The sequence below is a fragment of the Aythya ferina genome (genome assembly GCF_964211825.1).
Source record: "Aythya ferina genome assembly, chromosome: 15".
Lineage (NCBI taxonomy): Eukaryota > Metazoa > Chordata > Aves > Anseriformes > Anatidae > Aythya > Aythya ferina.
Window position 1 is genome coordinate 780,651 of NC_140314.1, and position 26,850 is coordinate 807,500.

The 26,850-nt window shown below is 57.9% G+C and overlaps 4 protein-coding genes and 1 long non-coding RNA gene across 9 annotated transcripts in view; 3 read left to right on the plus strand and 2 right to left on the minus strand.

Moving 5' to 3' along the window:
- Positions 1 to 431: 431 nt before the first annotated feature.
- DCTN5 (dynactin subunit 5) lies at positions 432 to 6,396 on the minus strand. 2 transcript variants are annotated; one of them, XM_084537328.1, is made up of 7 exons: positions 6,276 to 6,395; positions 6,116 to 6,184; positions 5,869 to 5,987; positions 5,325 to 5,436; positions 4,572 to 4,674; positions 4,095 to 4,186; positions 432 to 667 (listed from the first exon to the last, which is right to left on the minus strand). In XM_084537328.1, exons 1-7 carry the CDS (start codon positions 6,321 to 6,323, stop codon positions 647 to 649), a joined length of 564 nt encoding a protein of 187 aa, XP_084393454.1. In that variant the 5' UTR covers positions 6,324 to 6,395; the 3' UTR covers positions 432 to 646. The 2 variants fall into 2 exon arrangements, with proteins under 2 accessions (XP_084393454.1, XP_084393453.1); XM_084537327.1 differs by lacking the exon at positions 432 to 667 and adding an exon at positions 2,099 to 2,748 and having other exon boundaries at positions 6,276 to 6,396.
- PALB2 (partner and localizer of BRCA2) lies at positions 6,389 to 16,228 on the plus strand. 4 transcript variants are annotated; one of them, XM_084537323.1, is made up of 13 exons: positions 6,389 to 6,503; positions 6,814 to 6,873; positions 6,970 to 7,072; positions 7,341 to 9,251; positions 9,971 to 10,779; positions 11,102 to 11,194; positions 12,066 to 12,227; positions 12,745 to 12,830; positions 13,110 to 13,271; positions 13,419 to 13,535; positions 13,908 to 13,995; positions 15,037 to 15,185; positions 15,954 to 16,228. In XM_084537323.1, exons 1-13 carry the CDS (start codon positions 6,417 to 6,419, stop codon positions 16,183 to 16,185), a joined length of 4,059 nt encoding a protein of 1,352 aa, XP_084393449.1. In that variant the 5' UTR covers positions 6,389 to 6,416; the 3' UTR covers positions 16,186 to 16,228. The 4 variants fall into 4 exon arrangements, with proteins under 4 accessions (XP_084393449.1, XP_084393450.1, XP_084393451.1 ...); XM_084537324.1 differs by having other exon boundaries at positions 11,111 to 11,194; XM_084537325.1 differs by lacking the exon at positions 6,970 to 7,072 and having other exon boundaries at positions 6,419 to 6,503.
- LOC311445332 lies at positions 15,739 to 16,230 on the minus strand. The gene is made up of 2 exons (XR_014698346.1): positions 16,173 to 16,230; positions 15,739 to 16,091 (listed from the first exon to the last, which is right to left on the minus strand). It is a non-coding gene; the product is annotated as an uncharacterized lncRNA (long non-coding RNA).
- Positions 16,231 to 16,790: 560 nt separating this feature from the next.
- On the plus strand, positions 16,791 to 19,478 carry NDUFAB1 (NADH:ubiquinone oxidoreductase subunit AB1). The gene is made up of 4 exons (XM_084537329.1): positions 16,791 to 17,057; positions 17,185 to 17,272; positions 18,351 to 18,462; positions 19,318 to 19,478. Exons 1-3 carry the CDS (start codon positions 16,809 to 16,811, stop codon positions 18,440 to 18,442), a joined length of 429 nt encoding a protein of 142 aa, XP_084393455.1. The 5' UTR covers positions 16,791 to 16,808; the 3' UTR covers positions 18,443 to 18,462; positions 19,318 to 19,478.
- A 1,114-nt stretch (positions 19,479 to 20,592) lies between these two features.
- The window catches only part of LOC311445337 (uncharacterized protein), a 6,792-nt gene continuing 534 nt past the window's right edge, over positions 20,593 to 26,850 (plus strand). Inside the window, exons 1-10 of the mRNA XM_084537343.1 lie at positions 20,593 to 20,712; positions 22,164 to 22,283; positions 22,444 to 24,216; positions 24,377 to 24,489; positions 24,574 to 24,632; positions 24,750 to 24,907; positions 25,035 to 25,197; positions 25,285 to 25,476; positions 25,852 to 26,076; positions 26,657 to 26,810. Coding sequence (XP_084393469.1) covers positions 20,679 to 20,712; positions 22,164 to 22,283; positions 22,444 to 24,216; positions 24,377 to 24,489; positions 24,574 to 24,632; positions 24,750 to 24,907; positions 25,035 to 25,197; positions 25,285 to 25,476; positions 25,852 to 26,076; positions 26,657 to 26,810 — 2,991 coding nt within the window. The 5' untranslated portion in view covers positions 20,593 to 20,678. The remainder of the gene's footprint in view (positions 20,713 to 22,163; positions 22,284 to 22,443; positions 24,217 to 24,376; positions 24,490 to 24,573; positions 24,633 to 24,749; positions 24,908 to 25,034; positions 25,198 to 25,284; positions 25,477 to 25,851; positions 26,077 to 26,656; positions 26,811 to 26,850) is intronic.

The following is a 26,850-nucleotide window of genomic DNA, read 5'->3' on the forward strand; positions in this document are numbered from 1 at the left end:
CTGCCTCCCCCTCATGCTGCCAGCTGAGTGCAGCCCCATGGGGCCTCACCCAGGGCTTTGCGCTGCCCCCCTGCCAGCCCCCAGGCCGAGCGCTACCTGAGGAGAGCGGCCACGAGGGATCACACCCGGGGGGATCGCGCCCAGGGGGTGGCAGCACCCAGCAGCTGGCAGTGGGCACCAAGTGGCAGAGAGGAGCACCGTGAAGCCCCAGCTGTACGCTCCCGAGGACTCTGAATGCCCTGTGTGAGTGACCAGCACGGCCCATCAGCCTTGGTCAGAGCACACTGGAATAAAGCACATGGGGTCGGGGAAGCAAGGGACGTAGTGTTTGAGGCGACCATTCTCAAAGACTCCTGAAAGGAGGAATTTCCCTCCCCGAGTGTGCTTCCCCCCCACCTACAGCTATGCTTCAGCTATGCAGCAAAGCCCGCTGTGAGAAGTCATCTTTATTGCATGGCACGTTGACATCAGGCAGCAATTTGCCAGGGGCCGCAGCAGCACGCCGCCTCCTCGCGCTCCATCTTTGCAGAGAGCTGGCAGCGGCACAGAGGTGAGCCCAGGTCGGTGACGCTTCAGAGGACAGGAAAAAGTAGCCAAACGTAAGGAATGTTAACGCTGAGCATTTGGGATCCTCAGTGGCGACATGTTATACCCTGGCAGAGGCCACCTTGACAGAGACAACAAAACAGGTTTTAATTAAGGCAGGAGGGCTGCTCAGCCTGCTGGGCGGCAGCGGAGGCTGAGAAATGCGTAGTGCTCCGTGTACTTACGTGCCCCTCGGTGCCCTGCAGCCGTGCTGCTCGAGTGGAAATGCATCATCCTGAGCCTCTTCCACCAGCAATCCCAACTCCACTCAGACTCACACCCCTTAACTTGGCAGCCACCTCCTCCTGCCCCCTCCCAGCCCGGCTTTGCACTGCCCCTCGTGGTCTTTAATCCAGCAATGCCGGTGAAGAGGGCTGTGGTGTTGGAACCCCGCAGCGACACATGGGAACACAGCACACACACAGGCCCTCCCTCACCAGCTCCACGGCCGTGTCCTAGCTTCAGGGGACAGCTGACAGCAACCTAACGGGGCAAAGGAGCACTGACAAGTGGCAGCACAAACACCTGCACGTCCGGCCTGCAGGAAATCTTGTGGGACTGCCAAAACCTGTCAGGTCTTGTGACCGAGTGGGCCTTCCATAGCCCCTCACAGCACAGGGCTTTTGCAAGGGCCAGTAAGATTCTGGATGGGAGGAACTGAATATTTGTTGAAGTTGAAGTCAATGAGAAAGCTGCCTATAGCACAAATGTAGTACAAGAACAATTGCAACTTGATCGTTTTTCCACCCAGAAAAAGTGGCAAGCCTGGGCCTTTCACATGAATGTAACCCTGGCCTAGAAGATCACAGGAAGAGCACAGCTGCCTCCTGCACTTGTCTGCACTCCCGCTCCAGGGGAGGCTCGAGGAGCACAGCCCTCATGGAATAGGTGGTTCTAGCCAGGATGGGACTAGGTGATACAACTGTCCTGCTGGAGCTGGGCTGCTAGCAAACATTTTACCTCTCTTGAAACCAGACGGATGACCTAACTCATCTATTGCATCGAGATTTCAGCCCAGTTCTTGCAGCTTCAACAAAAAAAAAAACCTTTGTCTTCCTGTCCCAGCTGTGCCTCCTGCCACAAGCTAGCTCCAGCTCCTGCTTTTCTTGCAGGGGTCACACCTTCTGGAACGGCCAGATTCAAAGAGGCCATTTCCAAAGCCTGAAGCAACGGCACTGGAGCTGCTGCTGTCCCAGTAGGTGTGTCTGCAGTTCCAGTGCCAGAGAGAGGATCGTACAGGCACCGTGCTGGCTTTGGCACTCTCACTTCAGCATCAAGACATGAAGCAAAGTCGTTCTGTAGCAGGGGCATTATGAACCAGCAATGCTGGAATGATTTGCTGGTGAAAGGCATCAGCTCAGACACAGCAGCAGAAGCTGTTTCACGCCGCGCTTCACTTCTTGGATGCACTGACACTGCCTGCCAGAGTCAGGCCAAGAGACTGGCTCATGTGCACAGGCACAACAGGAGCCTCACTGGTCTCAAGTTTGGTTTGAAAAGTCACAACCTTGGGTTACTTGAACAACTTAAGAGGCTTTAATTTATGTACAGTAAAAATACAAACAAAGCAGACAGTGGTTTTACATTAGATTAACAGCAGTTACTACACACTTTAGTACTTGTACAGCTGTTTCTATTTAAGGTCTATCAGTACTTTGCACTATATACAGCAGCTGAAGGCTCCAGGGCTGCTGTATGCTGACTACATAATCAAAATGCATTCTGGCCTCCTGCGGCTACGCTACAACATGCAGGAGCCCCAGTTTTAGAAGTTACAGAGGGCTGATGTTAAGATTTAACACGGACAGAGCGGGCAAATTCACTTTTGGCCAGTTGTCTGGTACTGAGGCAGGTACCCAGAAGTGTCAGCTGTCTCCAGTGTGCACACAGCCGTTCCCAGGAAGAACTAATCCTGCTGTATCACTTGTCCAAAATGAAATGTTCACTCTTTCCAAGATGTCTGAATTTCTATCTTCAGTTTTATAATGCAGAGAAGCACCAAAGAGCTTTCTGCAAATACATACACTGGGTAACAAGTGGGGACAACTGCAGCATTCTCTCACCCACCTCCAGTGTCTGCTTTTAACTCCCCACTTTCTGCTGCACTGAGTTCTGAGAGTGGCACGGTACTTCTCTTTCCAAAGCCTTTTGGCTCTCTAAGGTCTGCAATGTTCAGGAGAAAGAACGTGCATCAGCAAAGAGAATCCTAACCCTGCACGATGGGCAAGAGCACTGCACCCGTGTCTGCTTTAAGAGCTAGGAAGCGTCCTGTCAGGCTGTTGTGGTTTAACCCCAGCAGGCAGCCAAGCACCACACAGCAGCTCCCTCACTCCCCCTCAGTGGGACGAGAGGGAGAATCAGAAAGGGACAAGTGAGAAAACTCAGCGCTTGAGATAAACCAGGAGCTGCACACACAAGCAAAGCAAGATAAGGAATTCATTCACCCCTGCCATCGGCAGGCCGGTATTGAGCTGCTTCAAAGAAAGGAACATCTAACAGTGACCTGGGAAGACAGATGCTGTAACTCCAAACGTCCCCCTCACCCTCTTTCTTGCCCCCAGCTTTTATTGCTGGGCCTGCTGTCATGGTATGGGGCATCCCTTTGGCCAGGCTGGGTCAGCTGTCCTGGCTGTGTCCCCTCCCAGCCTACTCGATGGCAGCGCAGCATGGGAAAGAGAAGGCCTTGAATGAGCACAAGCACTGCTCAGCAACAGCTAGAGCACCAGCGTGTTATCAACACTGTTTGTTATCACGAACACAAAACACGGCACCAAACGAACTACTATGGACAAAGTTAGCTCTGCCACAGCCAACACCAGGCCACAGGCACGGCGTACAGAGATACAGAGATAGTTTCAATGTCAGCCCGAAGTTCTAAAGCTAATCGCAGGATGGTGAAAGATATTGTGCGCCCCACAGGAGAGAATCTCAGTCCACAGGGAGAAAAGGAAGACACGATCCACCTCAAAACACAGGCCTGTACATCAGCAAATGTTTTTGTGAAGGAAAGCACTGCCTCTGCTGAACCGTGGGAAATAACTGCCTACAACAAGTCCACGAGCCACACAGCACTGCTGCTCTAGGACAGAGGCTGCTTCTAGCAAAGGCAAACCCACTCGGCTCTGGGTCAGGAACAGAACAGACATGAAAGACAAGCTTTGGCTGCAGAGTATGTTCTGTCAACTCTGCCTTGTTCTGCAGCTGAAATGTGGAGATGCTGCCCTGAAGGGCACAGAAGCAGCTTTCCTAAGCCCAGAACATTTAATGACACAATTCAGACAACACGGAATGAATTACATTCAAATGAGCATACAGAGGTTACACAACAGGACACAGCAGCTCCCCAGGGCACCGCTTGGCCAGACCTTTAGTGGTGAGGAACACTCACAGGAGGGGTCGGGAACAGCAGAGGGCCATGCCCTGGACTCCCGGAACAAATTCCTCTCCCTGCCCCCAAACACTCCTACGCGCCGTTACTGCTGTGCAACGCGGTAAATGGGCTACTAGACCTGGGTGAGCGGCAAGAACTTCTGGTAATAGCTCTTTGTCACGTCAATCATGAGCTCCTGGGTACATTCCGGGAGTTCACCGGAGAAGAGTCCTGCAAGAAGAACAAGAGTGTGACCTCCGGGAAGGCAGAAATAATATAGAAATAAAAAAAAAATCAATAGAAATAAAATATATTTGGTGTTCCAAGCAGCCACTTTGGGCTGTAGGCAAATACTACAGCAGCAGCTCAGGGCTCTTCCCTCGTGTTGAACAGTACAGCAGGCTCCTTCTGAGTGCGCACACACCGCCCACCGAACACACAGCACGGCAGCAAGGTGCACAAGTCACACTGAGGCTTTGCAGTTCACCAAGCGCCCTCCGCCCTTCTTGCTAGGTACACGATGCCAGTAGGAGTCGTTGCCATGGCCACCGTGTTTTACTGTACAAATATCCATCTCATCCACATTTACGTACCAGTAAAATTGGAAGGAGCATACCTGGGCAGCCTGAGAAGACTGTGAAAGGCGGGACTACTGTTTCGGGAGGCAGCACTGTGTTGTCTAAGATCTTGCAGCAGTCTTTCAAAACGCATCGACGACCCTAAAACACCAGTAAGACAGAACCTGAACTTAAAACACTACGTGCTTGTGCTTAGTCCTTATAAGTTACCTAAGCTTCAAGGAGTTTAACTCTTTGAAATACACCCTGCATACAGGATCACGCAAATAAATCTCTGCCCTGAATGTTCGTCTCAACAGTACTTGGCAGACTGTATCAGCCCATTTTTTCCTAAGGAAGAGTCCTTTTGCTCTTGACTAACACACATAATTGCCACTGCACGCTAATTTATGTCAGTTTGCACCCAGAACCCAAATCATGCAGAAACATAGCAAAGCTTTCTGCAGTTCAGCAGAGACCTTGATTATTTCATTGTTTGCACAGGAACCCAATTCTGCCTGTACTTAGTGAAACGGCTGCCTCCCTGGACAGGCCTGTGGGCAGTGGGGACAATGGCTATCCGGTAAGTGCCTAAGGCAGGGACAAGCCTGCTGGGACTGATTCTCCAAGCAGTACTCAGCTGCATCTGCCATCCCCAGAACAGCAAAATCAAGAGCACCGCTCTCTGTGAAGGATGACACAGCATGCAGTAAACGTGCTTGCTCCTGGCAGCTGGTACACCTCTCCACTGCCGTTACAGAGCCTGCACAACATTCAAGAGACTTGAGGAAAGACTGAGGAAGAGCACTCACAATGACACAGTTCTTGCCTATGTGGACGTAGGAGCCAATCTGGGCTGCGTTGACAACACAGTCCTCTTCTATGAACACGTGATCACCGATGTGGAGCGGGAAAAAAGCAACCCTGTGACAGAAGAGTCATTTATTCAGGTGGCACAACGCACACACTGTCAGGCCCAGCATTGCACTGCAGCCCCCTGCGTCCAACTGGAAAACCAGAGGCAAACTTGATGCTATGGGGGACTGAACAGTGACTGGTCCTATTCTCAGATATTTCTAAAATATGGCCCCGATAAACAACAGGGACACATCACGAGCAAGTGAAGAACCAGTGAAACATGTTCTTTGCTTCGCTATTTAAATATTGCACAGTCTTTTCATGTGACAGTTTGAGGGGAACACCAGCCCTCAAGGCAAAGCTGCAAATTGAGGAGGCAGGGGCAGAGGGACACCAGCATCACATTGCTACCAGGGAAACGGGGTTGGACCTCAGCCCAGTGGGAACGCTCTGAGCGCGGGGCTTTCAGCTCAGGCAGAGGACGGGCGCTGCGCTCACCCTTTGCTGAACTTCTTGAAGGGCGGCCGGATGACGCTGCGGCTCTTCACCACGCAGTGCCGCCCCACGCGCACGTTGGCCAGGTCGCCGCGGATGATGCAGTCGTTCATGACAATGGTCTGCGGGGAGGAGACAGGGCAGGGACGGGAGGGGGCAGGGACGGGCAGGGCAGGGCAGGGCACGGAGCCGCCGCCCCTGCACGGCCCCGGACACCCCCGCGCCCCGCCCGGCCCGGCCCCGCCCGTACCTTGCCGTTGAGGACGATGTTCTGGCTGCCGCACAGCACCGACTGCCGGCTCACCTTGTTGCCTGACGCCTGCGGGGACAAGGGCAGAGCGGTGAGGGGGGGATACCGGGGATACCGGGGGTGAAGGGGATACCGGGGATAACGGCCCCCCCCCCCGCACCGTCTCGATGTACTCGGACTTGTTGTACAGCATCTCCCCCAGCTCCATGGCCGCGCCGCTTCCGCCCGGCCGCCGCCCGCTTCCGGCGCGTCGTACGTCACTTCCTGCCGCCGGCCGCCGCTTCCGCCGCGGGAGCCACCAATGGCGGCGCCGTTGCCATGGGCACGGGGCGAGGCGGACATGGCCCAGGCGGCGGGAGCGGCGCTGAGCGGAGCCGAGAGGGAGAGGGTGCGGGGGGGGGTGGGGACGGGACCGGGACCGGAACCGGGACGGGATGAGGACCGGGACGGGATCGGGAATGGGGACGGGATGGGGATGGGGACGGGGACCGGGACCAGGATCTGGACCGGGACGGGGACGGGGATGGGGACGGGATCGGGAGCGGGACCGGGACTGGGAAAGGGACCGGGAAAGGGACCGGGAAGGGGATGGGACCGGGATGGGGCCGGGACCGGGACCGGGCCATGCCCAGGTGGCTCGGCCCGCCCCGGCCCGGCCCGTCCCGGCTCCCCCCGACCCCCGTTCTGGTGTCCGGCAGCTGCGGGAGAAGCTGGCGCTGCTGCGGCGGGAGTACAGCGAGACGGTCAGCCGGCTGCGGGTGAGCGGGGCGGGGGCGGCGGGGCCGGGCCCGGCGGGGCCCGCGGGGGGGTGCCCGGAGGCCGCTCCGAGCCCCGCCGCCGCCTTGTGTCCGCAGCGGGCGCGGCGAGCGGAGCGGGCCCGGGGCCACGCCGGGAGGAGGCCAGCGGAGGACGGAGAGCGGCGGCCCGCGGAGCCGGGGGGGCGGCGCAGCCCCGCAGGTAGGACCGGGAGCGCCCCCCCTGAGCTGCCCCAGCTCGGGCTCGTCGTCCTCACCCATCCCCTGCCCGGTGCTTGGCGAGCGGCCCCGCTGGGGTCACAAACCTGGCACAGAACCAGGTCGCTCGCTGTGCAGTAACCTCCCTCCTCCTCCCTCCTCGCCAGGTCCGCTGGTGCCCTCAGATCGTGACCGTAAGGTCCCGGTCCAATGTTTTCCTTGGACGTGACCTTGCTGGGAGTGCTTTACGCATGTGAGGTTTTTTCCAACAGGTTCCAGAGACAGCGAATCACCTGCTGCTGACAGACACGAAACCTGGCCCGTACAGGCTAAAGCCTGCTCGGCTCCTGACACGGAGAAGAAAACTTCTGTCACATTTAAACACGCTCCTGAGTTTGTCAATGATGAAGTTAGTTTGCAGGACAGCTCGCTGGCAGGAAGTGCACAGGCTCGCCAGGGAAGTGCGTGCTGTGGAGGCTCGAGGCCTGCAACCGAGGAGAAAAAAACCCAAACCTCGAGAAGCATGATGAAGCTGAGGAGGAGGAGGACAAAGACTCTGGTATCAGAGAAAAGGGAACCGGTGCATGGTGTGCATCGAATCAAGGCTGATGAAACGGTGAAAAAGCAAACTGTCAGCGCCCAGCAGCTTCGGTCACCAGTCTTCAGGCAGGGCAGCTTCTCAAGCACTGCGGCGAATGCTCAAAACGAGTCCAGACCAGCAATCGTGGGGAAGCAAGAGCACGGTTTAACTGCTCCAGATGCTGAACTGGGAGTTCTGCAGGACGTGCTTGAAGACAGCCTCCCTCTGGGAGCGCCTGAGCTACTGCCGTGTGTCCCGGGGGACAGCAGTGGTGTCTGGCAGCCTGAGTCCCCAGGTGCTGTGGCCACATCCGATAACTGTGAGCCTGCACAGCTGCGTTCAGAGAATGGCGAATCTGATTTACTTGGTGCCGGCAGTGATGGTGGAAAAGAATCTTTGAGGGTAATAAAACAAACGGACAGTGAGAGCGTACACGGAGATCAGGGGGAATTACACGGGCTCTTGGGTTTAACGTCAGCAAATGAAGCATTGCCCGCCGGCAGAAATAACAGTGTAATGAATGAGAGCGAAAGCCATGAAGGAAATGAAAATGACACTGGTGGTTCAAATGCCTTTCCTTCAGATCTTGCTCTGGGCAATGCTGAGAAACTGTTGGAGAATCAACAGCTTGAAATTCAGTCTGGACTTTCTCATCTAGAAAATGTAGCAGCTCCTGAAAGTGCACTGAGCTCTTGCACGATGGTTGAGGGGCTTCTCTTTCCAGTCGAGTACTATGTCAGGACAACTCGACGCATGTCTAATTGCCAGAGGAAAGTGGACCTTGATGCTGTAATTCTCAGCCAGCTGGGCAGGAGCAAGAAAGGTCAGCGAAGTAAATGCAAGCAGAAAGATGCCGATTCAAATCAGCCCTCCCAAGAAACGGTTGAAAATGATTTGGAGTCAGCAGTTGTGCCATTCCCTTTTCTTTGTACAGAAAATGATCCAGTGAATTCAAGTAGTCCTCAGAAAACTCTTCTTACGTCCAGTGGGAGCAGCAATTCACCGGGGTCAGTTTCTCAAAGCAGCACCACAAGCACAAAGCGAGATCAGAGGCGATCGCAGAGGAAACAAAAGGGAAGAAGAAAGTCTGCCCGCAAACCTGTGAGTCAAACGTCACAGGAACTTATAGAAAGTTTGGATCTCATAACACCAAGGGAAAGCAGTAGCCCGCTATCAAATGAGTGTCAGAGTGAAAAGGAAAACTGTGAGGCTAATCTTGAAAAGTCGTCTTCGGATGAGAGGCGGGGGTCTGTTGCTGCAGCTCTTGGGTCTGGAGCAGCTGGTGTGATACAGCCAACAAGTGCTGATCCTCCGGGTGGAAGCCAAGGACTTGGCAAATGCCGTAAGACTCTTTTAGAACAGGTTCAAAATCCACTGCAGAAAAGTGACTGTCCAAACCCAAGGAACGAACCTTCTGTCAGCCACACAGGTGATCTGGAATGCAAGCTAAGTGCGTGTCAGTCTGATAAATCTCCGGTGGAACATGTTCAGAGTCAGCACGTGCAAGCAGCCTGCGGGGCTGAACAGCTTCTAGCAATTAACGCCCCTCCACGCCGCTCCCTGCGATCCTCTGCAAGACAGAGAGACAGTCAAGCCTCCAAAGGTATTTCATCAAACACAAGCACTCCCTAAAACTAGAGCCCAAGAGCAAGGCAAGGAAACAGATGAATGAGTTCATGCATTGCTGTTTGCACCCTGCCTTATTTATATTCAACAAAATCTGATATGGGGTAATTTATTTCTTTTTGACAAGTTGTTTTTAAAATTTAGCTCATTGTGGTGCCCATGTGCCTTGCACAATTCCAGAAGTTTCTGCCTCAGCACAGTGACAGAGAATGAGCGGCTGTGCATGGATAAGGAGCGGGGCCGGGAACTTCGTGAGCTGCCTTTCCTTTTGGGGTGGATGTTGTGCACACTCTACCTGATTTTCCAGTAAATGGATGTAAATCTCTGTCCAACTGAGTCTGCATATTAATGATTTATTTTTTTTTAGCGCTGACAAGTGTGAAACAAAGCTTAGCATACCTAAAAGTCCAGGAATATTGTAGAAAGAGAAAATGTTGGGAGAAGAGCCAAACAAAGGGGTCGGGCACTCAGTCAGTTTTGACTGTCTTTGGCAGTGATATTGTAGCTGAAGGCTCGATGCAGAGCAGGTGTGGATTAGAGTGTGTTTCCAGCAAAGTGCCACTTCCATGTGGTAAGATGGGTGTGGTTCTTTATTTTTGGAGGATAGATGACACTCTAGATGAGAAATTCTGAAACAGCTAGATGCTGTCCATGTTATGATGTGATGTTCTCTCTTGAATTCTTATGTTTGTCTAGATGAGAGCAAAAGAGGACCTGGCCATCAAATGGATTCAGAGGGTGCTGCTTCTCTTGGTCTTCCTGCTACAGACGCCGGGACTTCCAGCTCTCTCTTTTCCTTCCGCAGTCACCAGTGGCTGGTCCCCAAACTGGGTATTGAAGAATTTCATCTACCTGATGAGGAATTTGGACTATTAAAACTTGAGAAATGTGAATCTTCCCCTGTGAGTGACTTGGAGGCTTTTGTTCCTAGTGTGTTTGGGGATGGGCTGGCTTCAGAGGACGTGCAAGCTGCAGAAATGAAGGCAGAAGAAAAAGGGCTCAACAGGAATCTGATTTCACCGCTCAAAAGTGGGTCGCCCAAGTCATCTCATTTGGAAAGCCCGGCTTCCAAGATGGAGCTTTCCACACATGAACTGCTATTTACTCCCGTGGGGACTATCTCAACTGGTGCTCCCGTTCAGCCTGAGTCTCACATTTCCTCGTCTATTTTCCCTGTTTTGGGTGCAACCCCGGCTGCTCTGCCATCCATATGCAGTGAGCTCCTCCCCAGTACGTGTTCTGTACCTCCTTTGCCAGTCAGCCCGCGCTCCTCTCAAGAAGCACCTGCCCAGGTCACGGATGATGGGGCATGCAAAGACTCTGCCATTCCACTGCACTTGGACAGCTGTGGTGCAGGATCTGCTAGACAAGAGGAAGGACAAGGTACAACATTTCATGCAGAAGCTGACAGACATCCTAATAATAGATCGGATGGGGCTGTGGCCTTGGAGGAGCATCAGCAATCACAGAGCAAACAGCAGAGATCCTGCAGATCCCCTGAACAGGTAACAAGCTGGCCTCTTTGCCAAGGGTACTAAGCCTTAGTTTTGTGGGTGAGTCCCCTCTTCCATAGTCTCACCTTTCTGAGGAAAGGCCTTGTCTCTGACGGTGAGAATGGGTCTGAGAGATGCAAAGTGGTGTTAAAAAACAGTTTCCAGATGAAAATAGGGAATAAACTGTCAGGGGTCTCTTATTTTTCAAAGGCATGCAAGTACAAAAGCGTGCTCCTATCTCAGCTCTCTACTGCATGCAAAGTGAATTTACATTTCTGCCTCATTCCTGCAAGTGCTGAATGTAATTTTTGAATTTATCTTAATTTTTTACTAGTTTGTGCAGAAAAAAAATGAAGCAGAACAGTCAACTCCAGTGCTGTTTGATGACCTGGCAGAAGAGAACTTGCAGTTTGTTTCAAAGCTAAAGGTAGGATAACATTTGACAATTGTTTACTGAGTCAGTAGCATCTCTTTAATACAAAGTTTAACGAAAATGCAATAAAAATACAGGGCAGGGAGACGACGGCATTGCCAAATTCATGTGTTGATGTTCACAGCCTTCTGGAACAGAGCCTTCCTTGTATGTGCTGTGACCGAGGCAAATCTTGCCCAGGACTGTTTGCACAGCTGAGCCGACTCGTCCTGTGTTGGGGCCCTTTCACTGTCCTCTTACCTTGCAGGGGGTAGAGCAGGGTTAGCAGGCAAGGAAGCAACATCTGTGGCAAAGCCAGCAGAATTCCAAATGAGCTCACAGGGGGCTGGGTCACCTCGAGCTTTTCCAAGCTAAACTGCAATGTCTTGCTCAAGAAGAAACCCTGTGGGTTCAGCCAACAATAATATAGCTGAAATTGAAAACTTTCTTATGGGGGAGAAGAGAATGCCCTCGCTTTGTTCAGATTTAAACAGTCTGTACAGCTGCAAGTCCTGCCTCCTGTGTGTGAAGTAAGGGAAGCAAGCACAGGACTACAGGTAGGTGGTACCTGGGCTTTGTTGTGGCTGTGCCGTGGTGCCTCCAGCCCTGTTCCAGCTTTGAGCTCAGTGGGGACCCTGTTGGTTTAGGTGACAAGTGATTTTTGTGAAGTGAGCTAATTTATTCACTGCTCAGAGGGTGCGACCCACCAGCTTTGTTTTCCTTGGTGCCTTACTGGCACTTTAGTCAAAAACAAACATCTTGAGAATTAAGGATTAGCCTCAAATTCTCATCACGCTGAGTCACCACAAGCAAGCTTTCCAGTCTGGACCTCCATGTTAGATAACTGCCCATCAGGAGAAAACCAGCACCGCTTTGTTTTGGACAGGATTCTTCAAGCTCTTGTGCTGTGGACGTGAGCACCGTGTGGTGGGAAGCAGCTGGCTGCAGAGAGCTGTGTGTGGTGACTGCTTGTGAGAATTCAGTTTCCTTGTGGAAACCTCTGGCACCCGACCACTGGGGAAAGGTCTATACTTGGCAGCTGGGAGAGGTATGGACACAATCTTGATTTCTAGAACTTAGAACAACTTCGTTGCACTGGTGTGTTAATTCCCAAGATACGGGGAGCTTGCAGTCTCAGATACAAGGTTTGTTCTTCAGGTGGTGTAAATATTTCAATGCATCAGGCAAGAGAGGGCAGTGATTTATGCTGCTGATGCAGTAGGCCAGTGGTTTGTATGGTGGCGTGTTGTCTGCTGGAATTTGATACTTCATGTACCGAACAGTGGCTGCACTGCAGCCTCTCTCTTGTGCTCTTATCTTTAAAAAAAAAAAAAAAAAAAAGATGTCTCTCTGCAGACATCTTTTGATTCATATCAATAGGTATTATTTGCTTAGGTAAATGTTCAGCAGAAGTTCAGCTGTTCATCTCAGTGTGCTTCTTCAGAGGGGTCTGAAAATTTGATCTGCCCCTTGTAATTTTATGTGAAACACTCTAGAAAATGGGAGTAAAGTCAAAGGAAGAGGAACATTGTGGGTGACTCTGTGTTCTTGGTTTGCTATTCTAGATTCCTGTAATACAGATCATTCCTCTGCTGGACACCTGTAATCTCATCTGCATAGCGCTGGGAAATCTGGAGATTGGAGAAATAAGGTGCTGCATTTATTTCTTACTAGTGCTTTGCACCCTGAATGGCTGCAGCTTAACTCTCCTCTTGTGTGGTGGTTGAAATTGTCTCTTACTAATGTGTCATATTCTCAGTTGCTTTAACAGTTGGAAAATATGGGAGGGATTTCTAAAAACCAACTGAAAAGATTTGCTTATTCACCCTAGAGGTGCTAGACTGTTTAAGCATATGCTTATTTTTATATACTGTGCTATGTTTGAATTTTGCTCCCTTCTGTCATTATGCATATTTTTGTCCTAATTTAGGCTCTTGCTTTATTCTTCTGAGAATGACTCATTCAAGCAATCACTAGTGAAAACTGGGAATATAAAAGCAGTTCTTGGGCTGAAGGATAGGAGGCTGGTCAGCAGCAGCAGAAGCATGCAAGAGCAGGAAGTGGAAGTAGTGTCATTTTCTGAGACAGGAAGGTGAGTTCTGGTTTGGTCTGGTCTCAGTGTGGCACTTGGAAGAAAAGATGCAGAAAAGTGTTGGTTCTTCTTCTTTCTGGTGGGCTGCTGAATGTAGAACATACTGTTTTGGCTGCCTGTTCTCACTTGTCTGCATCTGCTGTTTAGGAGCAAGCACGGACAGACCTTGATGCCCCCTGAAGAAACCGTTTTAGCTTTTGCTGAAGTAGAAGGAGTGAAAGATGCCTTGCTCGGCACCACTGCAGTGAACAGCATTGTCGTCTGGTCAGTATTTCTTATGCAATTAAACGATTTAGCTCGTGGGTGTAAGTGGTGGCTCTGCCAGCTGCAGACGTTACCAAGTGACGTTGGTTGGCTGTCAATTTACCGGTGAAATGATAATTGGCAAAGGGCCTGTGCTGGCACTTTAACTCGTATGCAGCTAGATGGATGGTGAATGAACTATGCTGCTGTAATTCCACTTGCTTTTATGTCAGATCCATTACATCTCTCCCTGTGGCCTCTTGTAGTGTTTTAGTTTGGTTTCTGTGAAACCAAAACTGTCCGTCTTATAGTGCATAGGCTTACAGCTATGGTTAGAAAATACCAGACTGAGGATGGACATGCAGCCAGAATTTGTCTTTCCACCAACTGCAGGAATTTGAAAACAGGCCAGCTCCTGAAGAAGATGCACATTGGTTATTCCTACCCAGCTTCGATCTGCCATCGAGCATATTCCGACTCTGTACGTATGTGAAACGAGGCACATGGTTCTGCATGCACTGCACTAACTGTGGTGGCGACTGGAAGGAGTGGGTTTCTAGAGTGGATTGAAATATCATCTCAATTGAGATTCACTGAAGATATTTCAGAGGAAAACAGTTACACTGGTAGCCACACTGGCTACCTCAAATTCTTGGCTTTCTGCAGTACACTGACTGATAAAGCGGGTGTGATGCATCAAAGCCCATTCCAAGGCACAGGCCAGCTCATCTTGTCTGTGGGTAGCAGACGTGCTGCTGCCCAATGCTGGTGCTTGGTGAGTCTCTTCCATTTCACGGGTAGCTGCTAGTGTGGTGATGGCATGTTGCCACCGTCAGAAAATCTATTTGAAGTGGCTGTCAGTATCATACATCCCCAAGGAACAGAAACTGATCAAAGCCAAGTTTCACACATGATTCTTTGTCACTTGCTTCCACCTGTGTTGTGATTCTAGGTGGATTTTGAGATTTATCGAGGATTTGATTGTTTTCGGTCAGCATTTAACCTTTTGGGACAAGAATGTCTTGTCTGATGATGATAGTTTGAGGCAGACTCTTTGGAGACTTCCTCTGAACATCTTTCTGAGCATACTTCATGCTGGCCTGTGGCTGTTCTGTGAGCTGCTGTTTTCAGCTGTGCTGGTTTTATGGAGTTGTGTTAAATTTATAAGTTCCTAGGGATTAAACTGAGGCCCAGAAATTTTACTTTAAATGTCCCTGGATCCTACAGCAAGTTTAGCTTTTCCAAGCAGAAAGATAAGTGCATAAATCCTTTGGATCACTGAGCTGTCATTCTGCTGAATTGCATCAGCTCTTATCAGTCAGCAGCTGCTTTTTTTTTTTTTTTTAATCTAATTTGATAAGGAAAGTAAACCCTTTCTATTTTATTCAGTAAAAATAATGCATTACTGTCCACGGGGCTTTGATTGTAGGGAGAATGTAGCAATTAATTTTTGGAAAATTCTTTGTCTTTTTTTCCTCTCTTACTGTTGTTTTTAGTGATGCATTTTTCCTCTGTGTATCAGGGCCTTCTGTTTGTTGTTTTAAGTCATCCACACGCCAAAGAGAGCGAGTCCTGTGGAAATCCTGCATTCCGGGTGATTGCATTCAACCCCAAAACGGCCAGAAGCACTGGAGTGATCTTCTCGTCCCTCCCACCCGGACATGCTGGAAGGTGAGTACTTCGTGGGCCCTGCGTGCTCATCTTCACAATTCCTTGGAGGGGTTTTGGAGGAGAATCCATTAACGAGCTGAGCAGCACTGCTGGCACGGTTCCACATCCAGTCCTGAGGATGATAAGGGCGCTGCCACCCATCACATCCACTCGCTCTGCACATATGCTAGAATGCAGTGAGGGTGTGGGCTGTTTCCTGCCCGCTTCCTGCCCCAGTCTGGGAGCTAACCTCTGCGCTCCCTGCGTCACGGCTCAGCAAGGGGCTCTGCTCTCCAGGGCTCTGTGGGCAAACAGGAGGATCGATGTTCTGTGTGCTGTACGCTTTTTTCTTTTTTCCACAGAAAGTGACAGTGGAAATGCTGTAACTGCATTCATCAGGCAAGCTCCCTAGTCAGAAACCTCCTGAGCAAGTCTCCGCAAATGAGACTGTTCCAAGCCTTTGTGATGTTAAATAATGCTCTGCTAGGTTTATTTATGTTAAGCAGCTGTTTGCAGTCCGATGACCTTTTCCTTCCTCCGTCTCGTGTTTTGAAGACTAAGCCCTTTGAGGCTCAGTCTTGCAGTGCACTTTCTTACATCCGTCACAATATTTCCTATGTGCATGAGGATCAGCAGATTGAGATCTTGGCTTTCACGTACCGAGAGCAGGGCAGGATTGCCTTACCAGCCTTTTCTTTCAGGGGTGCTGGAGATGCAGCACGGAGCATCACCGGGCCTCCTAGGGTTGGCTTAAATTCACTGTTTAACTTATTCACTGTCTGCCCGCAGGTACGTGGAGGGCGAGGTGAAGGACGCCCTGGCCGCAGCGGTGCTGTCGTCGGGAGCCATCGCCGTGTGGGACCTGCTGCTGGGGCGCTGCACGGCGCTGCTGCCTCCGGGCCCCGCTGGGAGCTGGGCCCTGGTCCGCTGGAGCGCGGGGGGCTCGGGGCTGCTGGCGGGACGGGGCGACGGCGGCGTCTGCCTCTACCGCTACCGGGCCCCCCGTGCCCCTGCGAGCTGAGCGCCTGGGGGGGCACCCAGACATTAAAGGGCTGTGAACGGGACGGCTCCGTCTGTGCGCCGGGGGCTGGGGGGGGTCCAGGGGGAACCAGGGGGTCTGGGGGGGACTTGGGGGGGCCCTGGAGGTGCTGGGGGGGAGTCCCAAAGGGTGCTGGGGGGAGCTGGGGGAGATCCTGGGGGGGTCCTGGAGGTGCTGGGGGGTCCCGGGGGTCCTGGGGGGGAGTCCTAAGGGGGACTGGGGGGGGACCAGGGGTGCTGAGGGGGGGTCCTGGGAGGCTGGGGGGGAGTCCCGGGGGGACTGGGGGTTCAAGGGGGTACTGATGGGGGGTCCCGGGGGTCCCGGGGCAGGTTGGGGGGGGGGGGCAGGGCCAGGGGGAGGACCGGAGGAGCTGGAGGGGATTCCCCGGGAACCGGGGGGAGTCCCGGAGGGGCCGGGGGTGTCCAGGGGAGGCCGGGAGGGTGCCGAGGTGGGGGGGTCCTGGGGGTGCTGGGGGGGTCCCCAGGGCCACCCGGGTGCTGCAGTTCCCCCTCCCGCCGCCAGGGGGCGCAGTGCCCCCCCTCCCCCCCCCCTCGGGTCGCGGTGCCCGCCGGGCGCGGCGCGGTGCGTGCCGGGAAGAGGTCGCCATGGCGGGCCGTGTCCTCTCCGCCTCCCTCCGCCGCCTGCTGCCCGCCCGGCCCGGCCTCACGGGGCTCGGCACCGCCCGGCTCCGCACCCTGCGGCCCGTCCGCCTCCCGCAGCCGCTGCTCGGCCCCGTCCCCGCTCTGCCGCCGCCCTGCCGCCGGCTGTCCGACCTGCCCCCGCTGACGCTGCCCGCCATCCGCGAGCGGGTGCTCTACGTGCTGAAACTCTACGACAAGATCGACCCCGAGAAGGCGAGCGGGGGCTGGGGGGATTTGGGGGGCCTGGGGGGGTGTGGGGGAGGTTTGGGGGATTTGTGGACCCGGGGGGGTTTGGGGACCCGGGGGGGGCCGCGGCGCTGAGCCGGTGCTGTCCCCGCAGCTGACGGCCGAGGCGCACTTCGTGAAGGACCTGGGGCTGGACAGCCTGGACCAGGTGGAGATCATCATGGCCATGGAGGACGAGTTCGGTGAGTGCGGCCCCGAGCCAGGGAGGCAAAGCCGGGCTGGGGGAGCGCCACCCCCAGGGGGCACGGCCCGGCCGCTGCACGAAGCGGGCCCTGCGGGCACAGCCACCGCCCTGCCCCACTGCCCGCAGCGCCCCGGGCACCCCCAGGGCACGGCCGGGACAGGCAGGGTGCTGGGAACGCACCAGCAAGGACAGCAGGCACCTGGTGAGACCGCTGCGCCTCGGCCTGCATCGTCACTGGGAAACCACGCATGGTCAGGACTTCAGCTAGGCAGAATGTTTGTCATCTTCAGTACTTGGTGCTGCTAGAATACGGCTGTCCTTTTTTTTTATGTATTTATTTGTTTATATTTCAAATTTTGGTTCACTTTGGAGTTCCTCATGCTTCCATTTGGAGCTCTTAAATTCTGCAGTACATGCCTACCTTGTGCCATAAATGTCCCTGGGTTATGGTTCCTATACACAACCCCAAAACCAAGGTAGAATGTTTTACTTTCAGAGCATTTGCTATGCTGTATATTTAATCCAGTTGCAGCACACCCAGGATGAATGGTTAATACATGGCCGTGAGGACTAGAAAGAGAAGAACCTCCAAATCCTGGAATATTTTTCTGACCACTTCACTGCCGAGAGCCCTCGCTCCCTGTCCCAGGCAGCTCACTGAGCTCTGGAGGAGCTGTTTGTTGCACGAGTGCTCAACAGCAGGCTCTGAACTGAGGGGCTCGGGGCTCCTGCTGCCTGCAGTTACCCAGAACATCCCCCTTCAGGCGTATGTGGTGTTGTGTTGGCTTTGGGGAGGCATCAGCAGCTTTTATTCCGTGTGAGGGGGCACTGGCTGGCCTGGCAGCCCCTGCTGCCTGCTGTTTCTGCCTGGTCTCTTATCCAGAATCAGCACCACATAGGGTGTAACGCAGCCTGAAGCAGCGTAGTAATGAGATGCCGACTAACTGCAGTGGAGCAGCAGCCCCTGCGTGTTTCTCCTCAGCCAAGCTGCAGGCATCTGAGCCAGCAGTAACTGCTTCCTTCAGCCTTGCTCCCGTTTCCGTTGTTTTGGGCTAAATATGTGTGCTTTCTTCCAGGGTTTGAAATTCCTGATGGAGATGCAGAAAAATTAATGTGTCCACAAGAAATTGTAGATTACATTGCAGATAAGAAGGATGTTTATGAGTAAGAGCCGTTCTTCAAAGCAGAGTAAGTACAAGTGTGTCTCTGCGGCTGTGTGGGGCGGTGGCTGCGCGCACAGGGTCCCCGTGTGATGCCTGCAGAGGGGAGCGTGAGGTGACTGACACTGGACGGCAGGGGGAGGCCAGCAGCTGCCTGCTGAGCTGTGAGGATGAGTTGTGTGTGGCTTTGGAAGCATCTCCTGCTCCCAAAAGAGAGGGTGTGGGGCTCAGCAACCTTTGATCTCTCCCTGTTTGCACTCCAAGCACCGCGGTTATCCACAGGTCTTTCATTTGGTGGTGAATTGAGGCGGTGGTCACGGAGCTCCATCCTGCTGCTGCTCCTCAGCCGCTCGCAGGGCGTGCTGGGCCGCGCTGTGTCTGCCAGCACAGCTCCGAGCCGCTGGTAGCAGCTGCTTCTTCCTCACCCGCCCAGCCTGGGGCTGCGGCAGGAAAGGAAACGGGCAGGAAGGGGCAGGAAGGGGCAGGAAGGGGCAGGAAGGGGTCGTTCAGCGACCGCCTGCGAGGCGCTTGGGGGCTGCAGGGGAAATGAGCTGCTGGCCTCAGGCCAGCTGCAGCAGTAGCAGGGGGGCACGTTCCTGTTTGTTCCTCTTCCCTGCGCTTCTCACCTCCCCCCACGCTCTTCCATGAGACTGAGGTGTGAAGGGTCAGGGAGGGAGCTGCGCCCGTTTGCTGTGTTCCCTGAGCCAAGAACGGGTGGGATAAAGGTGAGAACCCTGGGATTCTCCTGCCCACATCTCATTATGTCGCTTCCTCTGGTATTCTCCAGCGCTTGTCTTATCTCTGCCTGACCAGCTTATTTTGTGCCTAAGACAGCACTTTTCACTTGATGAAACATTAAATGTCTGATTTTATTTTTTAACAGGAGATGTCTACCACTAGGACGGGGCTGATGTCAGTGGGTATGAATATAAGCGCACATGCTGTACTGTTGCTGCTTTCATCAGAGAGTTGTTGGACGTTGTATTTAAAGCTGTCTGAATATATTGTCCTTTAAAACCAAGAAGGAATAAATATATAAGACCACTGTTGTGTTGATGGCTTTTCTCTTTCGCAGGTGCTGGCTCACTGTGCTTAGTCTCTTACACTTCTGTAAGCCAGGCTTTTGCCAGCAGAGTGGCCTTTGCTCAGCCAGGGCTTGTTGCCCTGCGAGGTGGAAGCGCTGCCTGCCCAGCACGCTGGGCGTTGGGTGGCTCTGTTGGGCTCTGAGGCTGTCTGACCAAAGGGGCGTTTTGCCGTTCATCTGCGCGTGAAGCTCCAGCATCCCCTGCACAGCCCATGCTGCTGGCACCGGGGCTCTGCACCCTCCGCTGCTGAGGTGATCGCCTTCCCTGTGATCTCGCTGCTAGTGGAGCCTGCTCTTTCCAATAAACTGCCCTTTCTACCTTTCTATTTATTTTGTAACTGCTGGTAAAAACAAGCCAGTTCTGTGTGAAATGTGTCAGCTTTCCAGATGGAAAGTAAAGGGGGGAATGACTTCGCTGCTGCTGCAAAGCAAAATCACAATCACATCGGTGTTTCTGTAAGCCCAGCTCATCTCAGCATGGGAGGCTTGCTTTAAGTCTCTCCTGAGACAGAAACAAAAGTTATTTCTGGACACTACACAGTTTTTCCTTTGAGCCAAGAAACACTTTCATATGTCAAAGCGGCACTGCTAGGCTGCGAGCCAAGAAAGTGTCAGTAGATAACATATCCTCCGCTGGCAATCAGGGTGAGGGGATGGCGGAAAATAAGCCCGAGTCTGTTGGTGCCGCGGTGCCGTTGGTGTTCTCAGAGCCTCCTCGAGCAGCGTTTTGCTCCTAAAACGGCCCCGGCTGAGCCCCGGGGCGCCCGGGCGAGCTCTGCCCGCAGCCCTGCAGGGCCCGAGCTTTGCTCTCGTGGCCTGAGGGCCGCTGCTGTCAGACGCCCCTGGGTCGCTGCTGCCCCTCAGCGCGCTCCCGAGCGACCCAGCCGGGGGGAGCCCGCCCGGTTCGGCCACCGGGGAGCGCCTCGACGCCCCCCCCCGGGGCCGAATTCCGCCTCCACCGGAGAGACCTCGCCCAGCCCCGCCGCTCCCGGGGCCGGGCCGGGGCCGGGCAGCTGCCCCCGGGGGCGGGCGGGACCGACCGGGCCGGGCCGGGGGCTGCGGCTCCCCGGCGCCTCCGCCCCGCCGCAGCGGGGGGTGGGGGGGGGCTTCCTGCCGCCGCCTGGCCCAGAGCCGCCCGCGCCGCCGGCACCGCGGGCACCATGCGGAGGCTGCCGCCGCTCCTGGCGGCCGCAGGTGAGCACCGGGAGGGCAGGGGCGGGGCGGGGCGGGAGGAACCGGCCCGGGGCCGGGGGGCGGCGGAGAGCCCGGGGACGGAGCCCGGGGAGGGAACCCGGGGCCGCCGCCGCCGCCCCCCGGCCCCGGGGATGCGGGGCCCGGGCTCGGGGCGGGGGCGGCTGCGGCCGGGGGGGGCTCGGAGTGGGGCCGGAGCCCGGCGGCAGCCCCGGGCCACGTGCGGGGGCACGGGGCGGGGGCACGGGGCGGGGGCGGCGGCGCCGTCGGCTGTGCCCGAGGGGCTCCGGGCGGCCCCGGCCCCGCCTGGGTGGGGGGCAGCCCACGGCCCGCTGGGGAGGCCGCCCGGGGTCCTGCCCTCGGCCCCCGTTTCCCCTCGGGATGCTCGGTGCCCCCCCCCCGCCGGGACAGCGACCTCGTCCCGGGTCCCCGTGGCGGTGCCGCTGCCGCTCGCGGCCGTTTCTCCCCGAGGGATGCGGGGGGGGGCTCCGGAGCATCCCGTTACCCGCTGCCCCTGCCCCGGGCGATTCCGCCCCCTCCCCTCCTGCCCCTCCGGGCCGTGGCCGCCCCTCCGCTGCGGGGCCGGGGGGGTGCGGGGGCGGCCCGGGGCTGCGGGGCTCAGCGGTGTGGCCGTGCCGGGGCGGGCAGCGAGCGGGCGGCAATGCGGCAGCTCGGGGCAGGATTTGCGGTGCGGTCGCCGAGACAAAGGCAGGTGGCTCCCAGCTGGGTTTTCAATAATTCCGCAGCTTTTCCTTTCGCAGGAAATGGCTCCCGTGCCGCAGGGGGTTACCCGCCCGTGGCTGCCCCGCAGGAGCTTTGTGCGAACCCAGCCCAGCGCTTTGCAGGGCACCAGCGGTGCTGGGCTGCGGCCCTGCCCCTGCTCCTGCCCTGCTTGGCCCCACCAGGGCCTGGTGCTGAGCGCGCTGGGCACGATTTGGGTGCGGGGATGTTTTCTGGCAGCGGGTCCTGCCCGTACGGGGCCGAGGTGCCCGGGCTGGTGGCTCCCATGGGGGCAGGCAGCAGCCAGAGGCTGACCCCGGTGGGGTTTGCAGGGGGAGCCCGGCAGAGCGGGGCTGTGCCTGGTGCCCAGTGCCCGGCTTGGGGCTGGTGAATGAAGGGAGTGCTGGGAGGACTGGGAGTGCTGGGAGGGCTCAGCCTGGTGCTGGTGGTGCCTTTGGAGGTGCGAGGCTGGGGCTGGCCAGGCCGTGCTCCAAGTGGTGCCGCGGCTCATGCAACCCCGGCTGGACCCGGTGCTGTGTGTGTGGCACCCGTCGTGGCTCCGTGCTGGAGAGCTCGGGGCTGGTGGGGCTGTGAAGCCCCCGTCCCTGCCCCACAGGGTCACTTTGCTGCTTCCCATGGCTGAGAGGAGTGGGAGTGTGCAGTGCATGGTGCCCCGTGCCGGTGCCTGATGCGGATGCTCTCTCCCTCCTCTCCCTCCTCTCTCCTGTCCGCAGTGATCATGGAGTGCTGTGCGCGGCTCTGCCCTGCTCTCGGCAGCGGGACCGGCTCCACGCTGGGCACTGCCACCCCCTGCGCCCACCGAGGGAACGGGACAGGCGAGCGCTGCCGGACAGGTACTGCCACGGCCGTGTCAGGGCTTGGAGCGGGACCGTCCTGCTCCCAGCCCCTTGTCTGTGGGGTGGCTCTGTGTGCCGGTGCCGTGCCGGGAGCTCAGGGTGCTTGCCTGCGGGTCAGCCCCGCTCAGCATCCCCCCACCCCTGCCTCTGCCCACAGATCCGCAGCAAGGAGCTGGCACGGGGCCGTTGCCGACACCGAAAGCCACGACGTGGCTGCAGACGGAGGCTGAGCTGCTCCCCTTCCCTGGTACCCCCCCCGGGACTGCTGAGCCCCCCAGCACGGAGCGAGGGGGCTGGACCAGCAGCAAGGGGACAGGGCCTGCAGGGGGGCACGGAGCAGGCACCAGGGCAGGGCCCCCTCTGGCCACCGGTGCTGCTGAGGCAGCCGCAGGCAGCCAGGGGCCGTCTCCTGCCAGCCTGGGGAGGGGCCTTGGTGGGGGCCCCTCTGCAGCCCCCACGGAACTGGACACAGCTCCGACCACCAGCTCTTCCCTCCAGACTGAGCCTGTAGGAGATGAGATGGCGGAAGGTGCCACAGCCCTGCAGGGGACCCTCCTGCATTCACCATCCTCCGTGACGGTGCCCAGCCCCACTGGGGAGCACTGGGAGACCCCCAGTGCCCTGCCGGGACAGAGCCCCACACAGAGCCGGGGGGGCTCACCCAGCTCCTTGCACCCAGAGCCGGGGGCCAGGGAGGGCCTGGGTGCCACCGCCCCGCTGGGTGACAGCAGCCCAGGGACGCACCAGAGCAGCGCAGTGGCCACAGGCAGCCCTGGGCCAGGGACAATGGGGACATCGCCCTCTGGGGGGGGGCTGCAGAGGTTGCTGAGCTCCCTGGGGACACCGCGGGAGGCAGCAGGAGGCCGGGGCGCTGAGTCCCACCCGTGGCACGGGACGGATGCTGCCTGGCAGGGTCCCCGCGCTGCCTCTCGCCCCTCTCCACCGTCCCTGGGGGCTGGTGGCCACGGGGGGCCGATGTGGCAGCCCGGGGACCCCACGGCCGGCACAGCCCAGCCGGCTGTGGGGACAGGGCCAGGTTTGCCTGTCCCCACCGCCATGGCCAGCACCCCAGGGGTGCCGTCCCCCAGCCAGGAGGGAGCCCTGGCCCTGACCGCGGGGGTGTCAGGGCCACCCAACACGGAGGGTCCCCCTGAGCCCCGCCGCATCCCCCTGCACCAGACGTGGCCCTCGGTGGCCCCTGGCAGCTCCACGGTGGTTCCCAGTGGGGTGCCCCGAGGCAGCCCCACATCCCCGCAGCCCGCCCCAGCCACCAGCTCAGCAGCAGCCCCCTCGCCCACCCTGCAGCCATCCCCGGGGCTCGGACCCACTGCAGGAACCCCCCCAGCAGGGTCCCCAGGGCCTGGACTGCCCCACACTGGCTCTGGGGGGCACCGTGCTGAGAGTCCCCTGATTCTGGGGGTGACCCCAGAGGGGGTGGTTGATGGGGAGCTCTGGGCAGCCACTGCCCAGCCCAGCTGGCAGCCGGACAGCCTGGCCCCCCCCACGGCCCCTGCCCCACACCTGCAGCCAGCATCGTCCGAGCCTGCCTCTTCCCTGGGGGCAGCCACCACTGCCAGTGCCGCTGCCACCCTCCCAGCTGCCACCGCCAGCCCAGCACTGCCTGGGGACGTGGGGACGGTCACGCCAGAGCCCAGTGCTGGTGTGTGGCAGGGGGATGTGGAGGGGCTGACCTGGGGGCCCAGCATGGTACCGGGGCCCCCCCAGCAGCCCACAGATTCCTCCGGGACCCTGGGCCACCATGGGGGCTCTGGGTCCCCTCCATCTCCTGGGGGCACTGACCTGGGCCAGGCATCGAGCAGCCCCGGAGAGCAGCCGGATGCTGAAGCCCCCGGACTGACAGCAGAGCCGGCCCCGGCAGGGAGGGCCCCCCGGGTGTTCATCGTGGAGGATCAGCCGCCCCTCCTGCGAGGTGGGTCCGGGGCACGTGGGGCTCTGGGACCCCTCCTGGGCATGGCAGGAGGAGGAGAGCCCCACGGAGCCGTCTGCGTGGGGGTGGTGGCAGCCCCCGGGGTGGGCAGTGATGGCAGTGAGGGTTCCTCATGTGCTGAACCCCCTCTTGCCTCCCACAGCATCCCTCCTGCGCGTGCCCTGCGAGCTGGTGCTGGACATGGGGTTCGTCCCTGCCCTGCAGGACCCCGCGTCCCGCGAGCGCCGTGGTCTGCTGCACAGCTTCAACAGGACGGTGAGCCTGGGGCCGGGGCTTTTGGGGGGGCTGTGGGGGGGGGACACACCGGGCTGCATCCCACCCAGCTTCCTCCCCGTGCAGGTCGCGCCCCTGTTCATGTCGGTGCCCGGCTTCCTGCGGCTGGAGGTGACGGGGATCAGGTAGGGGCTCACGGGCCCCCGCGGTGCCCGGTGCTGCCGGGCTGCAGCTCCGGACCAGGACCCGCAGCCCTGGGGGGGTGTCCGGGCCCCCCCCAGATGCGCTGCGTGTCCCCGCAGGGAGGGCAGCGTGGTGCTGGAGTACGACGCGCTGTTTGCAGCGGAGCGGGTGCGGGCGCCGGGGCTGGGAGCGCTCCTCGAGGCCGCGCTGGGCCCTGGCGGCGCCCGGCCGGGGCTGGCGGTGGGCACTGCCCCCGTCCTGCGCAACGTGGCCCTGGGTGAGTGCAGGGGGTGCGGGTGCTGCTCCGAGCCCTCGCGCGTCCCTCTGGGCTCAGGCCTGGCTTGGCCCCAGCCCTGGGCTCTCTGGGGTGGAGGGGGTACAGCCGGGCTGTCGTCTCTCCACAGAGCGGCCGCTGGACCCCTGTGCTGAGCTCTTTGCCTGCCGGTCCGGCTTCGCCTGCGTGGCCGGGGCAGACGGGAACGCCACCTGCACGTCCCTCTGCCACCGCGACTACTGCAAGAACCACGGCATCTGCACACACCCCCGGGACCGGGGGCCGCTCTGCCAGTGAGTGCTGGGGGTGGAAGGGACCGGGCCGTGCACCCACCCCCAGGCTGGGGGTGCCCTGTGGCTGATGCCCCCCCCTTGCTGCAGATGTCCTGTCGGCAGCGATTTCTGGTTCATGGGGCTGCGCTGCGACTACCGGGTGACACAGCAGAGCCTGCTGGGCATGGCCCTCGGGGTCCTGTTCAGCATCGTCCTGCTGGGCGCCGTTGTCGCCGGGATCGTCATCCGCCGCTTCAAGGCGCTGCTGCTGGAGGCCAGGGCCGACCAGACCCGGAGCAGGTGGGGGCTGTGTGGGGACGGGGTGGGGATGGAGGGGAGCTGAGTGGTGGTGGGCGCAGTGTGCCTGCCCCCAGCACTGCCAAAGGGGCTTGTTCAGGAGCGCTGTGGTGGGGCGGTGGCTGTGCTGGCCCTGCTGCCCTTCCCATGGGTGTGCGGTCCTGCTGCGGGGATTGTTCCTGAGGCCCCATCCGCAGGGCTGTGGCCAGAGGGTGTTTGGTGGGAGGGAGCAGGGCTGGGGCCTGGGGAGCTGCCCTGCCGGCTGCTCGCACAATTTGGGTGGGGACACGCGCTCTGTGCCGGCCGTGCGGTCAGCAGGGAGGTGCGGGGGCACCGCGGGGCTGGGCGCTGCCGTAACCACCCGGCCTCGTCCCGCAGCTACCGGCGCTTCTGCCGGCTGGACGACGTCTCGGCCCAGTACTGGTCGCGCTCCTGGCTGGCCTCGGCCAGCTCCCTGGACAACCCGGCCTTCACCCACTCGGAGGAGCTGCTGCACCTGCAGGTCCTGGACAACGGCTGCTGCGGCTGCCGCGAGGCCCCAGCCGCTGGCAGTGGCCCCAAGCAGCGCCCCGCGCCGCCCGCCCGCCCCGCGCACAGGCCCAGGTAGCGCCTGGCACCGCCGCGCTCGGCTCCTGGGGATTTATCAGTAGGGCTGCGGTCAGCCCCGCAGCATCCTTCTGCCTCCCGGGGAAATAACTGCGGTTGGGTGGTGGTTTTCTGTCTGCCAAGCACGGGGAGCTTTGTGTACAGGGTGTGGTGGAGCTGCTGAAGGGCTCACAGCTGCCACAAAAAGCGTGTGGCTGCAGGCGTATGTGTACGAGCTTATAATAATACATAATCGGCTCCCAGAAATGGAAAAAGGGAGCTGGAAGCTTCCTGTTTCCGAAGGCAGCTGCACCCAGTAGCCTCCCCCTCAAGGCCAGCAGTGTTTGCACTGGAGCAGGGAGCTGGGCCAGGGAGCCCAGGGTGTACCCAAAGCCTGGGGCTGTCCCTTTGCCCCCACCCCGGGTCAGCGAGCCCCCAGGCTCTCAGAACAGCCCCTGGTCGTGCACCACCAGCATGTTGTACACACAGCAAAATAACCAAGGGCAGGGTCCCATCCCAAGGGGCCTGGGCTGCTTCGTGAGCAACAGCTTTTTCCCCCTCCTGCCCCTGTTTAATTTCTAAGGGATTTTCTTCTCAGTTTCCATTACGACTGGGACACAAGTTCCAGCAGCGTGAACGATCCCATGGTTGACTCAGGAAAAGCCAGCGACATCTCCGTGTCAAGTTGGCCCATGGAACCCATCCCGTGGACACCCTTCCCCATCCTCCACCACCTTTCCAGGCAGCGACCGGTGAGCACAGTGGGAAGCAGCTTCGAGCTGTGGCTGGCAG

Excerpts from the sequence above, each read along its gene's own strand:
- DCTN5 (XM_084537327.1), bottom strand. The coding sequence starts at position 6,323 with ATGGAGCTGGGGGAGATGCTGTACAACAAGTCCGAGTACATCGAGACG. Across the intron at positions 5,988-6,115 it reads ACATCGTCCTCAACGGCAAG|ACCATTGTCATGAACGACTG; the intron begins GTACGGGCGGGG and ends TCCTCCCCGCAG. Across the intron at positions 4,187-4,571 it reads AGTCTTCTCAGGCTGCCCAG|GACTCTTCTCCGGTGAACTC; the intron begins GTATGCTCCTTC and ends TTCTTCTTGCAG.
- PALB2 (XM_084537323.1), top strand. The coding sequence starts at position 6,417 with ATGGCGGCGCCGTTGCCATGGGCACGGGGCGAGGCGGACATGGCCCAG. Across the intron at positions 9,252-9,970 it reads AGACAGTCAAGCCTCCAAAG|ATGAGAGCAAAAGAGGACCT; the intron begins GTATTTCATCAA and ends ATGTTTGTCTAG. Across the intron at positions 12,228-12,744 it reads ATACTTGGCAGCTGGGAGAG|ATTCCTGTAATACAGATCAT; the intron begins GTATGGACACAA and ends TTGCTATTCTAG.
- NDUFAB1 (XM_084537329.1), top strand. The coding sequence starts at position 16,809 with ATGGCGGGCCGTGTCCTCTCCGCCTCCCTCCGCCGCCTGCTGCCCGCC. Across the intron at positions 17,058-17,184 it reads ACAAGATCGACCCCGAGAAG|CTGACGGCCGAGGCGCACTT; the intron begins GCGAGCGGGGGC and ends CTGTCCCCGCAG. Across the intron at positions 17,273-18,350 it reads GGCCATGGAGGACGAGTTCG|GGTTTGAAATTCCTGATGGA; the intron begins GTGAGTGCGGCC and ends GCTTTCTTCCAG.